Source organism: Cyprinus carpio, chromosome B11 (assembly GCF_018340385.1).
Source record: "Cyprinus carpio isolate SPL01 chromosome B11, ASM1834038v1, whole genome shotgun sequence".
Classification (NCBI taxonomy): Eukaryota; Metazoa; Chordata; class Actinopteri; order Cypriniformes; family Cyprinidae; genus Cyprinus; species Cyprinus carpio.
The window spans coordinates 10,127,077-10,144,504 of record NC_056607.1 but is presented as its reverse complement, the minus strand read 5'-3'; the positions used below and the strand labels follow the sequence as shown (position 1 = coordinate 10,144,504).

General features: G+C 34.5%; 1 protein-coding gene across 13 annotated transcripts in view; it reads right to left on the bottom strand.

Moving 5' to 3' along the window:
- itpr1b (inositol 1,4,5-trisphosphate receptor, type 1b) overlaps nt 1-17,428 on the bottom strand; it is a 127,454-nt gene that overhangs the window by 80,437 nt on the left and 29,589 nt on the right. For 7 of the 13 annotated variants that reach the window (XM_042733861.1, XM_042733863.1, XM_042733867.1 and 4 more), the window contains exons 7-15: nt 12,308-12,406; nt 11,864-11,947; nt 11,615-11,761; nt 8,928-9,098; nt 7,888-7,932; nt 7,758-7,787; nt 5,982-6,136; nt 1,139-1,238; nt 226-386 (exon numbers count right to left, since the gene is read on the bottom strand). In XM_042733861.1, the coding sequence (XP_042589795.1) occupies nt 226-386; nt 1,139-1,238; nt 5,982-6,136; nt 7,758-7,787; nt 7,888-7,932; nt 8,928-9,098; nt 11,615-11,761; nt 11,864-11,947; nt 12,308-12,406 (992 nt within the window). The remainder of the gene's footprint in view (nt 1-225; nt 387-1,138; nt 1,239-5,981; nt 6,137-7,757; nt 7,788-7,887; nt 7,933-8,927; nt 9,099-11,614; nt 11,762-11,863; nt 11,948-12,307; nt 12,407-17,428) is intronic. The other 6 variants (XM_042733868.1, XM_042733869.1, XM_042733864.1 and 3 more) reach the window with 2 other exon arrangements.

Below are 17,428 nucleotides of genomic sequence, written 5' to 3'. Positions count from 1 at the left end.
TTCCACTAGAAGTGGTGGAAAATGTTGCACATTCATCACAGCAATGCATTTGAAATTCCAGTTGAAACCTCTGGGAATAGTTCCCACATAGAGTTTGTACAATGAAATCAACTGATATAGTAAAACAATGTGAAGTGTTAAATGAGGTCGTAGTGAAACCATTTAGTCAGGGGTCGCAAAAGGACTCAAGCACATTCATATTCCAGATACTCTCAGGGGTTGTACCTTCTCTCATTCTGGGTGATTGTGCCCTTCTCTAGCTTGCCAGCGATGGATGCCAACACTTTACTGGCATCGTTGGCAAAGTCTAGGTCCCTCACCTCCGCAGGAGGGACTGGCACAATGGCGAAGGCCTCTTTATCTTCTTTAATAGGTGATGTCCCAATCTGAAGGAGAAAACAAATTGCAATTTAGTGCAACAATAATATGAAGATAACATGATAATAGGAACAACATTTAATATACACTTCTACACTAACGAATCATGTTCATTCATTCAAATTAATGAAAGACTCATAAAGACCATTTGCTGGTTTTCTTATTTAGAGTATAATTTCATTTAAAAAACCTTAAAGGTTTAATTCACCCAAAAATTGTAATTCTGTCATCAATTACCCTCAAGCCTTCTTTTATGTTCCATAGTTTATGTTAGGCCGTTAAATGTAGCCAAAATGCTTATGTGTAATAAATTTTATATTGAATCAAATTAAACATTTCTTTCTAAAACTACTATTTGTAATGTCTACACAATATGGCTTTAAATGGCTTTAAAATATCTTATGTGTATATATATATATATATATATATATATATATATATATATATATATATATATATATATATATATCTATATATATATTCACATTGATTAATGTCAATTATATTTTAAAACAATACTTGTATATCTGTATATATAATAATAATAATATATATATATATATATATATATATATTAAGATAATTAATTATTAATATAATATAATAATTAAAATTAATTAAATAATAATAATAATAATAATTATTATTATTATTATTTCAACAGCTGCTAAAAAATTCAGACAACAAATGAGATTAAATAGCAAACTGATAAACCATTTGATATCAGTGTTTTTTTGCGAATTACTTAAACAACACCCACCCGTAACATAACTGGCTTCTCCTCCTCTTTGTCTATGGGGTTGTTGGTGCTGTGGACCCATGTATTGGTGCACAAGTGCCTCAGTCTCACATACGAGCTCCTGAGGACGAGACAGAAAGACTCAATAGCACTAACACTCATGTCAAAGATGTCATAGATGCTGACATGGCACTCATGAGAATCTTGTAATAATAACTACTTTTATTAATATTATTAATTTAAAATGCAATTAAATGTTTATAAAAGTTTTTTTACGTATAAATGCATGCATGTACATATTTATGTATTTATTCAATCGTTTGTACATTATTTATGTTAAATGTAATTATATAAAATATTTATAGATGAATAAAGGTACCTGGAAAGTTAATTAATAACCTCCCTTAACCTTTAATCTTAAGACCATCAAGAGTTTACAGGAGGTCTCAGCACATTCCTGCTGTGGCCAGGGTCATCTAGGGTCACATTTAGGGGGCAAATGAGTTCAGTTTAGCAGTCACTCAAATGCTCCCTAGGGGATAAAACACTCTTGTATGAAGACGTCATGTGAGCACCTTTAAAAGTCACCAGGTTCAGGGCAAATATGGTGAGGTGGGAAGACTTCAGGTCATTGTGACCCCTGTAAACTCATGTGGTGTTGAATCCATTATTTAAGAGGATATGGCTGTCTAATGCCAAAACATCTGTGATAATAAGTTTAAGTAATTATCTGTAAGGCTCATGCATTCGCAGACTTAAGCTGTTGTAGTCATATTGTGGAATCCAAACATGAACTTTCCCTGAGTTCATGCCGCTGACTCCAACAGCGCCTGCGGGAACCTATAGCAGTTACACACACAAACACACACACCGACCTTCTGGCTATCAAAGCCACTATTGTTCTTAGTGTGTGTGGTGCTTAAACACACCCCTACAAGGAAGTTCAATACCTGTCAGGCCCGATAATTCATGCTCATTTAACTAAATTGCCACAAGCACAATGCACCTGTTCACATTATATACATATTAATAGATTGACATGTAAAACTGAAAATATGATTTTTGCCATCTGTCACCCAGCTCTGTGTTACTGTCATTTTAGGCCTCATTCAACTGAGGCTTGAATTTAACCAAAGAGTCACAGAGTTCATTCACTCAAAGGACACACATCTATACAATTACACACACAAGTAAGTAAAACTGAGCCTAATAGTTCACACAAACATACTCTTGTCACACACATAACCAGGCTTTAGACAGACCACAAGTGGACATCAGACACGTCTCTATTCCTGGCACAGTTGTGTAATCTCCTATGTGACTAACAGGCTTACCTTTGTGTGTATGACTCTGTGTGTGTGTGTGTGTGTGTGTGTGTGTGTGTGTGTGTGTGTGTGTGTGTGTGTGTGTGTGTGTGTGTGTGTGTGTGTGTGTGTGTGTGTGTGTGTGCCCCCTGTGCCCCCTTAGACCAATTAGTCACATCTACAGCCCTCTGGTGCCGTGAAAGGGCGCTGGTTTGTGAAACTGAGGGTATTTCAGGTTACACTTAAAGCCATGACTTTGAAAATCCTTTTACTAGAATCAAACTAAAAGGCGATCTCTCTCACACACAAGATAAGGCACAGTTCAGCCTGTTACACATATGACTCTCAGCGGCTTAGTGTCGCATGAAACTAAGAACCTATAGATGTGTTCAAGGCCCATAGACTCAATATACAAAGAAGCAGTTATTGATTCAAGACACACAAACACACATTCATCATCATCAGCTCACGGTCACATGAATCAGACTGCATTCAAATAGAAACTCATGTCATGAAACCTTTCGAGTAAGTGTCTGGGTCCTATATCACCACAAAAACACAAGAAATTAATAAGAAGTCACATTTTGAAAATGTTATTTAAAAGGTCATTTTTAGCACCCATGACCATAATGCTTATATATATGTATGTGTCAAAAGGTTAAGAAAATCAAAAGGTTAAGCTACTGGATACATTAAGGCAATGTGAATTTGGAAGAAGTAAATAATGCCACAATAGAAAATATCTTAAACAGTAAAGGATAAATGAAATATATAAATAACAAAAAAAAAGTATATAAAATATATATTTAAAATAAACAATAAATAAGTAAATATTATATATGTATATATGTATATAACAAACACACACACACACACACATAACATATATGGACAGAAGTGTTTTTAAGCATTAAAATTATAAAAGTTTATTACAGCTTAAAATTTATTTTTCCCCCTATATATTAGAATGTGCCCTGCTTTATTTTATTTTATTTCTTTAGCAAAAAAATAATTAATGAAAATATCATTAATTTTTACCATGATTTACATAAGACACCCACTAAAATGTTTTTCAATTTCACAATAGTTTATGTACCAAAAAAGGCATATTTAAAACTATTAAAAAATATTTACAAATCATTACAAGACATTAAAAACACTATTTAAGGACCACAGTGCAGCCCCTAAATATGAATTAATTACCATTTTAAATCTTACCACTATCCTTCAAACCACTGTTTTGCCAATTTGTCATAATCATTTAAAAAAATTACTTCACCCACATTTTGACAATTTCTTTACAGCAGACACTTACTGGGAATTAATATCCCTTCTATAAACTTTTGTTTATAGAACATCTACAGATGTTTATAGAACATCTATAGAACATCTACATTCTATGTACATCAGTCATAAACGTAATCTGGACATCTTCATGTGATTCATTCATTTAATACCAAACCTGAATTTCCCCTACTATCTTCTGATTCTGAGCAGCAAGGAAGATGACTTCATAAAACCACTTTCCAAGCGATTGCTTATATAAATAAGGGAATCTGGGGGTGGCTTCTGTTTTAACAACATGTCTTGACAACATGGAAAGATATCACGCTGGCAAAGTGCACGGTCACCCTGATTTCCTGCCTCCACACCCTGTCGGGACTTTCCTGCCTATTTTCGGAAAGAAAAGTAAAAATTTGCAGGTATCTGGATGAGGCAAACACACACACAATGTGACACGTGCGCACTCCACCCTGGAAGCGCTTAGGTTTTGTGGTATGTGGACAAAGAGTCTGACGGGTGTGATCGCATGTGTGTATTATTCCAAATCTGCCATCTCTCTCCTGTTCTGTCATGCATGATCCATTGGGACAACAGAGCTTATAGTTAAAAACAAACAAAATGAGTCACCAGACCTCAGGCGACTTCCAGAAATACCCGGAAAGTGCAAAAGGACATCTTTCCTGTGACTTATATCCATAGCCGCATTAATCAGATAAACTGTTTTCTCTTTAGGTTCATTAAGGGTCGTTTACTACTAAATTCAAATATCCCACAGGCCTGAAAACAACTTACTGTAACAATCAGCCACTGTGTGGATTTCGGATGGGTTGGGCTGTCCATAGACAAGGGCAAAATCATATTTCACTCTTCACAACTTTTTCTGAATCTCATATCATAAACGGGAATCTCACATTACTCAGAGCTCAAACTGACAGCAGTGAACCTACCACTCCAACTCAAAGTCTGATTAACCCTGAGCTGCCAACGCAATGTACATTATACAATCTCTGCATGCACTACTACACCAAATTTGTCATTTAATGGAATAAACAGCAGAAATATCCTAATAATAATATCCTCCTAAAAATACTTTTTTATATTATTATCATGAATTTTCCCTCAAATTCTTTGTTATACTATACTATGTTTATTATTATTATTATTATTATTATAATTACTCTCAATGATGATTATAGTAATATTTAAAGTTAAACATCACAAATGTTTAATTGTAAACATTTTATTTAAATGTATTTCTTTAATTTTATTTATTTAAAAATGTATTTAAATATATTTATTTAATTTTATTTTATTTAAATCAATCAATTAGTCAGTGAGTCAAACTATTACAACATATTTTACATTATTAATAACTAATAAAAGCACTATGTTGCCTAATGGTAATTAGTATTTGGATATGAAACATGCTTACTTGCCATGTAAAATATCATAGTAAAAATTTTCTTCAAGCAAATTATAATTCATCTGCTGGTTGGTTTGTTGCTTATCTATAAACATTATCAAATATGGTCACAATATTAGATTTAACTTTAAATAGAAATTTTAAAAGTACAATATTATATTTTTATGAGGCAATAGACTTACTTTTGGAGCTGAATGCAAATCAAACGTTGTGTATATAAAAAGTACTTTACACACATACACACACACACACACACACACACACACACATATATATATATATTATATATATATATATATATATATATATATATATATATATAACAGGCATACTTAGAACTATAAAAAATATTATTTATATTATTCTATCATTACAAGACATTAAAAATACTATTACATAAGTATAACAAATGAAGTATATTTCAAAATCCCCTTCACATTTGATGAGTTTATATATATATATATATATATATATATATATATATTATATATATATATAATATATATATATATATATATATGTATGTATACAGCACAGTATATATATGTATGTATACAGCACAGTATATATATATATATATATATATTATATATATATATATATATATGTATGTATACAGCACAGTATATATGCACAGTACTGTGCAAAATTCTTGGGCCACTAGTATAGGATTGAATTCAAATTGAATTCATCATGTGGCCTTCTACGAAGCAGATTTAAACTGTTCAGGTAAGTTTGTATAGGATCACTATGAAAAGACATATGCAGTTGTAACATTTAAACCTGTATTGGTTTTAAAGATGGTTATACCTTAAGTGACTTTATTATAATCCAATTATGGTCCAGTGTGTACCTGGGGACGAGGGAGTCTCCTCCTCTGAGGGTGGTGGGATCCAGCTCAAATATGGAGGAGATGTCATTGCCATCAGGGACGGACACGAGGGTGTACAAGACCTTCTCATTGGGTGTTCGCAGACGTGCTCGCAGAGCTTCATGCTCCGAGTCCAGCTAGAGAAGAGAGATGACCACGTAACCATAGAGACACAACACCTCGCTCAGTTTATTGATTATGTGATTATGAGATAAAACCAGTCTTAGCTGAGGATACAATCTTTGATTCGTGACTTATTTACAACTTTGCATGTGCGATGAAATTCTACAAAGCGTTCGAGAACATGACAAAGAAGCATCTCTCGATATGTGAGCTCTAGCAAAACAGGTTTAGCAGTTTTTTAGTCAGCAATAAAGTTTACTGCTGCTTGGTTCATTTCAAAGAAGCTCAGGGGAAATTTTCTCTTAGATTTTATAAATCTGACCTAAGGGTCTGTTATCAACAAACATGATTAAATTGAGATTTGGGTGCAAAGCTTAGTGCATGCACATTAGCAACAGGAGGAACGGCTGCTTTAAATAAATGACGGTGTTATACTGCCACCTACAGGCGACGAGCTGCACTGCTCAAACTGCTTTACTCACCTTGTGGTTGATTTTTTTTTTTTCAAGTTAAAAGTGCATTTACCTTGTGAGTGAAATGAAACTGTGATTTTTTTTTATATATATATATTCTGGGGTTCTGTTCAAGTAAGATTCAACAACATTTATGGCATAACATCATTTACTAAAAAAATGACTTATTTTAAAAATCTGTAATGCATTTTAAGGGGTTTAAATACAGAAATTTGAAGGTTTTATTTTTGTTAAAACACTTGCATTATTTGTTCCTTAAAATGTGTATTATTTGACCTGCAAAGCTATCAAAATTGTCTTTTTTTTTTGGTGGGACTACAGTTCTAGGCAAACTAACTTGTAGTTTTAGTCATCAATGCAGTTTCTGTGTTTGGTATTTTTCTCTCTGCAAACAGTCTCCTACCTGTATCCATGCATATATGATAGAAAAGTTACAGGGTTTACATGATCATGTCAGTTTAAATATTTCATATAATTTTGCACAGACAAGGTTGGTAGGGATTTCACATTTACATTTCTTGTCTTGTAGCTACACTTTTGAAACAACGTGTATTTTAACATTTTATTCAGTGTTTTTCCCCCAATACTTTAATTATAAACAGTTTTGATATTGTTAACTAAAACTAAAAGCTAAAACTAAAAGCCAAAACTAAGCTAAAATTAAATATAAATCTTATATTTTAAAAAAAAAAGGGGGAAAAAAACTTAAACAAAAATTAGAAACGAGGCATTGGCAAGTAACCTGAAATAAAGTTGTAGTAATTACTTAAATAAAACTAAAACTGAAAAAAAAAAAATAATAATAATAATAATAATAATAATTACAGTTATTTAGAAATATTAAAAAATACATTTTAAAAAAATAATAAAACTAAATAAACCCATTCAAAATATTAATAAATACTAAAATAGTATATATATATATACAATATTAAAATAACACTGTAACTGAATTTTGCCCACAAATGCTGTTGATGTACCACAGTGTGTACAGAACCACATTTTAAAACTATAATGAGCAACAACATCAAATAAAGATGCAAAAATAACAAACACTTCACAACAACACATTCTGTATAGAATGCGTAGAGCTATGCAAAGAGAATTTTGGGGAAATAAATAAAATAAATTCGATTTTGTATGAGAGTAGGTCTGACAGTACCTGGAAGTTAAAGGGTGAAAAATCTGCCACCTGAAACCAGAAACAAAAAATCAGCCAGCACACATACTGTATATCTACACAGTACAATACACAAGAATGACAACTATTTCACAGAAATGAAACCACTTACAGATGAACGTGATTCCTGTGACTCTTCCTCATAGTCAGGATTAACCTGTGAACAGACAAATCACCCAAAATGTCCTCAAAATGCTAAAAGAAACCAGATCATTCTATCTGACAGGCGACTGATCAGGAAATCAATTGATTAGGCACAACCTAATAAAACCAAAACAAACTAAGACAGGGTCCTGATCCTTGAACATGTTCTACTTGGTTAGAGATATATGTTTCAAGATTTGACATAAACCCAAGATTTTCCTTTATTTAAAGCTCATGCACATGATTTCAGATTTAACCCCTTTTACTGTAATTTAAATTCTTTGCCCCACTGTAAATAACTGGTGTACATATATATATATATATAAAAGAAAATTAGCACTAACATGCAAACATACTAACTAGAAATAAATAAAAACTAAAAGTAAAAGTGAAAATAAAAATAAATCTTGATTGCATAATTTTATAAAATCTAAACATTCAGGGGAAAAATATAATTTAATGACTAAATGTAAGTGTAGCCAAATCTGGAAAAATGTTAAAACATTTTGAACTTTATTTTTATTTATTTTGGAACAAATTTGAACTGTAATTTAATGACTTGAATATTCATCCCTCACACTAAACTATCGAATGGCTTCTGATGAATTGGAAAGTTCATTTGAAAAATAACCTATAATCAGTATATAAAATCTCTCATCAAAACAAAACACTTGTTAATTTTTTTCATTGCATTTTAATTTTCATTGTCACTCTGAAATGCATCAAAAGTAAAAAGGGCTCAGAAGGTTAGAAATATATAATGCAGGTTTATGTCAAAATATCCTTAAACATCTTGCTAACTAAGCTAGCCATGTTCAAAGAACAGCACCAGAAACGTGATTAAAGCTGCACTATGTAAGATTTAATCAATTTGGCATCTAGCTGGGCAAAAATGAGCTCAAGTCAGGTTTGATGTCTGATGGAAACATCCAGAGGGATGCTGAAAATCTTACAGACTGCAGTTTTAAGGCCAAAGAAAATCTAGAGGAAGTTAGTAAGGTTCCCTACCCAGTGAGAGAGGTTAGTGCTGATCTGGGAACAGCTGAGGGAGGATCCCGAGCTAGTAGAACACACCTCACTCACCTCTGCTGCCAGGTAGTGTCCTGTGGCCAGGTGTTTAAACCTGAAAAGACTATTCCAGTAACCAGCGCCACCACGACACGGGTCATGCTGAACCACCTGGAATATGAGATTAGGAGGAATGTCACAATTAGCATATGCTGTACTTAAAGGGAACCTTCACACAAAGAAGGTTTATTTAACTTCCGCTTCCATAGTCCCAGAGTCAATGGGTTTTTGGGTCAATGTCTGAAATAAGGTCTGTGGTAAACAAAAGCTTAAGATATTTGCACATATTACTCAACAACATAAAATACATCAGTTACACCCCACTCATGACTTTCAGCTTTTATGTGTCTTGAAAATAGCAGTCGCTAACAAGCAGCTAAATGGGACTACAGAGGCTGTCGGGGACATTAAACAGTCCTACCAGGGCTTCATTATGATCAAAATGACTAATTTTAAGGGGATAGTTTCTAGAAATTTTTCTATTACAGAAAATGAATGATCAAATTTTAAATAAAACACTGCACAGTCTTTAGTGTATGAAATACATATACATTGGTCATTATTAAAGGGATATGATTTACTCACCCTCAAGCAATCCAAGGTGTACAGTATATGACTTTCTTGTTTCAGACAAATTCAATATTAAAAAATTGTTCTTGTTCTTACAAGCTTTATAATGGCTGTGAATGGCTGCTGATATTCAATAATCCACTAGAAGTCCAATAAAGTGCTCCAAAAAAAGTGCTTTAAATATGGATTTGTTCTTACACAAACACATCAATTTGCTTCAGAAGGCCTTTATTAACCCCCCAAAGCTGTGTGGAACACTTTTTATGATGGATAGATGCACTTTTATTGGATTTCAAAATCTCAACAGCTGTTCACTTCCATTATAAAGTTTGGAAGAGCCAGGACAATTTTTTAACATAACGCCAATTGTATTATTCTGAAAGAAGAAAGTCCTATACACCTAGGATGGCTTGAGTGTGAGTAAATCATGAGGTAATTTTCACTCTTGGGTGAACTTTTCTCAGAAGTATGAGTGATATATTTCTTTGTATTGTGTTGTTGATTAAAGACACAGACAGAAGCAGAGTTATTAGGCTGCTGTCACTTTAAGACCTAGCGCATGGATTTCAAATTTTTTTTTTGTGATTATTTTGTAGTTAAATGACAAATTATGGTTTGCAAAAAAAAAAAAAAAAAAAAACATGATTGATTTTGATTTTGCACTTTCACGATCACTGAATCGCAAAAACTGAATGGATTGATTGAATATCATAAAGCTGAACAGAAAAACTCTACTCACTTGTCTGCTAGATTTTAAATAAAGAATTTTGATTTAATTTAAGATTGAAAGAAATGAAAGAGTTAGCGGAAGCTTATTAGAAGTGACGTTTAAAGGGGTCATATGACGTTGCTAAAAAGAACAATATTTTGTGTATTTGGTGTAATGCAATGTATTTATGCAGTTTAAGGTTCAAAAAACCTTATTATTTTCCACATAATGTACATTATTTTTGCTCCTCTATGCCCCGCCTTCTGAAAAACGTCGATTTTTACAAAGCTCATCGGTCTGAAAAGCGAGGTGATTGGCCAGCTATCCAGTGCGTTGTGACTGGCTGAATATCTCAAGCATGTGACAGAAATGTTACGCACCTCACCATACTGTGATGCCGCGTGTCCCAGCACGACGAGACAAAACCAATAAAACCCATTACAAACGAGGCATTTGTTGCATCCAGTGGGGACATAATTACTGATTATAATGACTTATATTGTCTTTTACACGTTGTGTTGCATATCGCGCCTCGTAAACATAAAACCATGTCTGCATTTGTGAGTGGAGAAACAACAAACAGCAAGCTCTACTCTACACTGTCCAAAACTTGCGTTTGAATTGTCAGTGGCAAATTCTTTAAATATGAAAACGTACTTACAGGCTGTGAGTCAGAAGCATCAGATTGTCCTTGCAAAGTTGGAACTGGCCCACTTTACAGCATTGTAAGCTACTCTCCCAGGTTCAGGATACAGTCCTCCATAAAATGTGCTGCACACATCTGAATATTTGGCTTGAACTGTTCTGAAACAGTGTTGTAAATACAACTTCACCTCTGATTTATAGTTGTGTCCTCTTTTGGAAGGCCAAACAAAGTAGTTTAGCTTTCACAACAAAACACACATCGTCTCCACGACTTGGCGGCGATGGCAACAATACTACAGAGAGAATAAAAGTTACGCCTTCTTTCTTTGCGTAAACATTTGGGCGGTGTTATGTAAATCTTCCCACACAGTTACGTAGACATGTGGGGGTGTGTTTAAATGAGGCGTTTTAGGCGGTCGTGGACGAGTCTTAACTTTTATAAAGAATATCTCTTTGGGTTTGAGACTTATGTCTTTGCAACTTTAGGGATCTTATCTATGGACGGACAGCTTGTAACACTCCAAATAGAAAGGAAAATTTTAAATTGCATCATATGACCCCTTTAAGTCATGCAACCGTGGTGTAGTTTATGCCTTCATGTTAGCTTTTTACATCTGGCAACTTTATTTAGGCCAAATTCATAAAAGTTGTGTTCATTTAAAAAGTGAAAAGATAATCTTAATGGACAAAACATGCAACTCACCTCCACTTCCCACAGTGCTTTGCTGCTGGTAGCAGAGGTGGCGGACTGGCGGCCGGTGGTTCGCAGGAACACGTATTGCTTCTTTCTGTGTTCATCGCAAGTGAGAAACTTCTCCTGCTCGGCATGAAACAGCCGAACCACATCACCTTAGCAACCAAAAAGAAGGAATTAGCAACATCACATTCTAGAACCATCAACAACAACAACTCCAGGAACTCAGAGCATATTCCATGTGTGTGAAGCACCTACCCCTTTAAGAATTACTTCCTTGTTGTCACTCCATTTCATAAATAAAACAATCTTCCAGCTAGTGTTGCAGTTTACTGAGTTCACCTGAGGAGAACGGAGAGGAAAAAGGGAGGAGGGTCTGTCATAAGATAAACTATGTTGTTGTTGTTTTTTAGCATTAGCACTTACTTAAAACAATGATTCACAATCCAGAGACATTTTGGCAGAGAAAGTGGCTCTTAAATTAGTGTTACCATAGCATAATAGCCTTCACACTAACACTGGGTTCTAATTGAATGGAAAGTTATTCCAGTTTTATGCAGCAAAAGCTGATTTACAGACAGTACGTTTCCATTTAAAGCACTTATAGCATAGCCATTAAGAGCATAACTGTATTAATAGTGTTATTTACATACATTCACAATACATGGTGTAATGCAAAACTGAAAGAAAAAGCAGTTTAACCTCATTGCAGCCAGGATTGTCCACCAGCTGATGGCTGCTGGCATGTAGAGGCTGTCCTGCGTTTACGGGATTCAAAACCACTTTATCCCCAATCACAACCTAAAAAAGAAAAAAGCTCAATAAAAACATATTTTGTGAAGAAATTGTTTGTGGTTGTTGCACAAGCAAAACCAAGAATGGCAGGCCTCACCATTTTCTTGTCAACATCTTTTAATTCTATGGTAAAATTTATCAGAAGTATAGCCAGAAAAATAAATAAATAAGCAGGCAATTAGAGAAAATTCTATATTTAATGAAGGGATCTGTTCAAAAATTATGAGACGTGGCAACCTATGATCACATATTTTGAAAAGATGAAGCCTCTACTCCTTAACTGATCATTATTTGTGGAAACTGGTTTAAACGTGATGACCAGTGTTGTTTAGTTTTATATTTATATAATGACAGATATGCATGTTGGTGTGTCCAAGAATTTAATTGTATTGATATCTAGGTATTTATTTATTTATTTGTATTGATTATTCCTACAATGATATTGTCCATTTGTAAATGTGTAACAGGGCCGTCCTTAGGGTGGTGTAACTTTTTATTCTATATCTACTAAGTTCAAAGGAGAAATCCAAATATATTTATGCCCATTTAGATCATTTCATTAACTGCTTTTAAATTGTATAGCTAAAGAAAAACTAATTTAAATTGATCTCTTCTAGTGCCTTAGTTTTGCAATTATTCATATCCCACAACACCAGGTTCAGTTCCATTTCAAAGTATTGCCATGGCTTTCCGTGACGAAGGCTCAGTGACTATGACGCTCTCCCACAGAGGCCATTTTTAATGGCATTAGCAGGGAAATTCAATGCTGTAAGCTTTGACATCATGTAACGGTCAGTGGAAGCTTATGTAAAAACACTCTTCACCCCAGAGATCAGCAGCGGATGACACCCCATGGCCCCCATACAACAACATCCAATGGAGCAAATGTTGGTTCTGTTTTCCAGATTCTTAAAAGTTGTAACTACAGCTCAAGCCATTTAGAGCCCCTGGTGCATCGCAGAGTACACCTGACACCCAAGTTTGATTTATTTAGCCATTTAGGAATTGCACCTGAGTCTGCTTGAAGACAAACGTAGGGTACTAAGTTACTATAATTTGGCCCAGTTTGCAAGACAGCATTTTTCATTGCTGCTCGCCTCTGCAGAAACTGCCTAATATCACGATATATACACACTACATACTTCTTTGAAATTCACACACACACATATATATATATATATATATATATATATATATATATATATATATATATATATATATATATATATATATATATATATATATATATATATATACACACACACAGGTGCATCTCAATAAATTAGAATGTCGTGGAAAAGTACATTTCAATAATTCAACTCAAATTGTGAAACTCGTGTATTAAATAAATACAATGCACAGAGACTGAAGTAGTTTAAGTCTTTGTTTCTTTTAACTGTGATGATTTTGACTCACATTTAACAAAAACCCACCAATTCACTCATCTCAACAATTTAGAATACTTCATAAGACCAATAAAAAATAAAAATAAAAACATTTTTAGTGAATTGTTGGTCTTCTGGAAAGTATGTTCATTTACTGTACATGTATTCAATACTTGGTAGGGGCTCCTTTTGCTTTAATTACTGCCTCAATTCGGCGTGACATGAAGGTGATCAGTTTGTGGCACTGCTGAGGTGGTATGGAAGCCCAGCTTTCTTTGACAGTGGCCTTCAGCTCATCTGCATTTTTTTGGTCTCGTTTCTCATTTTCCTCTTGACAATACCCCATAGATTCTCTGGGGCTCAGGTCTGGTGAGTTTGCTGGCCAGTCAAGCACACCAACACCATGGTCATTTAACCAACTTTTGGTGTTTTTGGCAGTGTGGGCAGGTGCCAAATCCTGCTGGAAAATTAAACCGGCATCTTCAAAAAGCTAGTCAGCAGAAGGAAGCATGAAGTGCTCCAAAATGTATTGGTAAATAGGTGCAGTGACTTTCGTTTTCAAAAAACACAATGGACCAACACCAGCAGATGACATTGCACCCCAAATCATCACAGACTGTGGAAACTTAACACTGGACTTCAAGCAACTTGGGCTATGAGCTTCTCCACCCTTCCTCCAGACTCTAGGACCTTGGTTTCCAAATGAAATACAAAACTTGCTCTCATCTGAAAAGAGGACTTTGGATCACTGGAAAACAGTCCAGTTCTTCTTCTCCTTAGTCCAGGTAAGACGCCTCTGATGTTGTCTGTGGTTCAGGAGTGGCTTAACAAGAGGAATATGACAACTATAGCCAAATTCCTTGACACGTCTGTGTGTGATGGCTCTTGATGCCTTGACCCCAGCCTCAGTCCTTTCCTTGTGAAGTTCACTCAAATTCTTGAATCGATTTTGCTTGACAATCCTCATAAGGCTGTGGTTCTCTCGGTTGGTTGTGCATCTTTTTCTTCCACACTTTTTCCTTCTGCTCAACTTTCTGTTAATATGCTTGGATACAGCACTCTGTGAACAGTCAGCTTCTTTGGCAATGAATGTTTGTGGCTTACCCTGCTTGTGAACAGTGTCAATGATTGTCTTCTGGACAACTGTCAGATCAGCAGTCTTCCCCATGATTGTGTAGCCTTGTGAACCAAACTTAGAGACCATTTTGAAGGCTCAGGAAACCTTTGCAGGTGTTTTGAGTTGATTAGCTGATTGGCATGTCACCATATTCTAATTTGTTGAGAAGTTTTTGTTAAATGTAAACCAAAACAAACAAAATAAAAAAAAACAAAAACTAAAACAACCTCAGTCCACTTAATTAACTTAATATAATACAAGAGTTTCACAATCTGAGTTTAATTACTGAAATAAACAAACTTTTCCACGACATTCTAATTTATTGAGATGCACCTATACTGTATATACACATACATACATACATACATACATACATATAATATATATACACACACACACACACATATATATATATATATATATATATATATATATAGATATAGATATACAGTATCTCACAGAAGTGAGTACACCCCTCACATTTTTGTAAATATTTTATTATATCTTTCTATGTGACAACACTGAAGAAATGACATTTTGCTACAATATAAAGTAGTGAGTGTACAGCTTGTATAACAGTGTAAATTTGCTGTCCCCTAAAAATAACTCAACACATAGCCATTAATATCTAAACCACTGGCCACAAAAGTGAGTAGACCCATAAGTGAAAATGTCCAAATTGGGCCCAATTAGCCATTTTCTCTCCATGGTGTCATGTGACTTGTTAGTGTTACAAGGTCTCAGGTGTGAATGGGGAGCAGGTGTATTAAATTCAGTGTTATCGCTCTCACTCTCTCATACTGGTCACTGGAAGTTCAACATGGCAAAGAACTCTCTGAGGATCTGAAAAAAATAATTGTTGCTCTACATAAAGATGGCGTAGGCTATAAAAAGATTGCCAAGACCCTACTGCAGCACGGTGGCCAAGACCATACAGAGGTTTAACAGGACAGGTTCCACTCAGAACAGGCCTTGCCATTGTAAACCAAAGAAATTAAGTGCACGTGCTCAGCGTCATATCCAGAGGTTGTGTTTGGGAAATAGATGTATGAGGTTTAAGGGGTGGGGGGTCAGCCTGTCAGTGCTCAGACCATACACCACACACTGCATCAAATTGGTCTGCATATATTTGGCCGCAGGGCAGTATTCCAACATGATAACACCCAAAACCTCCTTTCACATACATATATTTTTGCTTTCACACACATTCTCCTTTCACATACATACATGTCTACTCTCACACACACACACATACATTCTCCTTTCAAATACATATGTATATAGAATGCATGTATGTCCGAAGAAAATATGTGCATGTAAGTGAAGAATATATGTATGTGTGAAAGAGAGTATAGTGGAAACGGAAGGCGTATAATGCAGATCAGGCATGATCAGGGTCACCGGGACAGGTAAAAATTAAATAAATAAATAAATAAATAAGTATTATCATCACGAAAATGTTACATGGCCTCGTCCCTTAAGCGAGTTGTGATTGAGGATGCGGGCTCAGCCTCAGTCATGTTGCCAAATACACATATTATAAGCATCTCTGTATTTGTATTTTATTTATTTTTTTCACTTAATTTAGGAAGTGAATAAAGTGGGAGGTTGCAAGTTAGGGACAGCAATATCTTTATATTATTTCCATAACTCAAGATTTGGACTCATTGCGATTTATTTATTTTTAGATTGATTTGTTTTTCAATATCTGGCAACGCTGGCATTTAAACTGACAGTAATCAAAAACGACCAGGTTAAAAACAGCAGGGGCAGGTTATTCCTGACAGGATGCAATTTGGTAACACAAACGTAGTGATCATCATGATATATTATCTTTAAAACAGATGCACTGAAGACGGACACAAAAGAAGAGAGAATAGTCGCGCAAGCAGAGAAAATACTGTACCAGACAGAACAAATTAACTGAAACACTGAAAGAAAACCATAATTATGGGTGAATATGGATGTATTTCTGAGGAGAATTGACTCTCTTCAGAAAAGTTTCGATGGCATTTTCTTTTTCCTCTTAACGTCGTTATAAACATATTAAAGGAGTGTTAATTAGTGCAGCGCTGCATACAGCAATAAACCAGGAAATGCTGCTAGTGTTCTATAAGCGCCACCTGCTGTCAGAGATTAAATCTGCATTTTCATCAGAATCAGAAAGCGCTTTATTACCAAGTGTGTTTACACATACAAGGAATGTGTCTTGGTGTCAGGAGCTTCCAGTACAGAAAGTACAAACGTAGTGCAGACATACATATAATTAAGGTAATAAAACACTAATAATAATAAAGAGCAATAAGAAAATATTCATTCAGCCCATCTGATGATTTTGTTTTGTGCAGTTGCTTCATGTTGTATATTTTTTTTGTTTGTTTGTTTGTTCAAGGTTAGTTTGGCCAGTAACAGAGCAAAATAAACATTTAATAAATAAAAAAAAAAAAAATAATCATTTATTACAATACAATGTTACAGTCAACAATGAAAACAATAAGTCTTATTTATTGATTTATTGATTGTGGC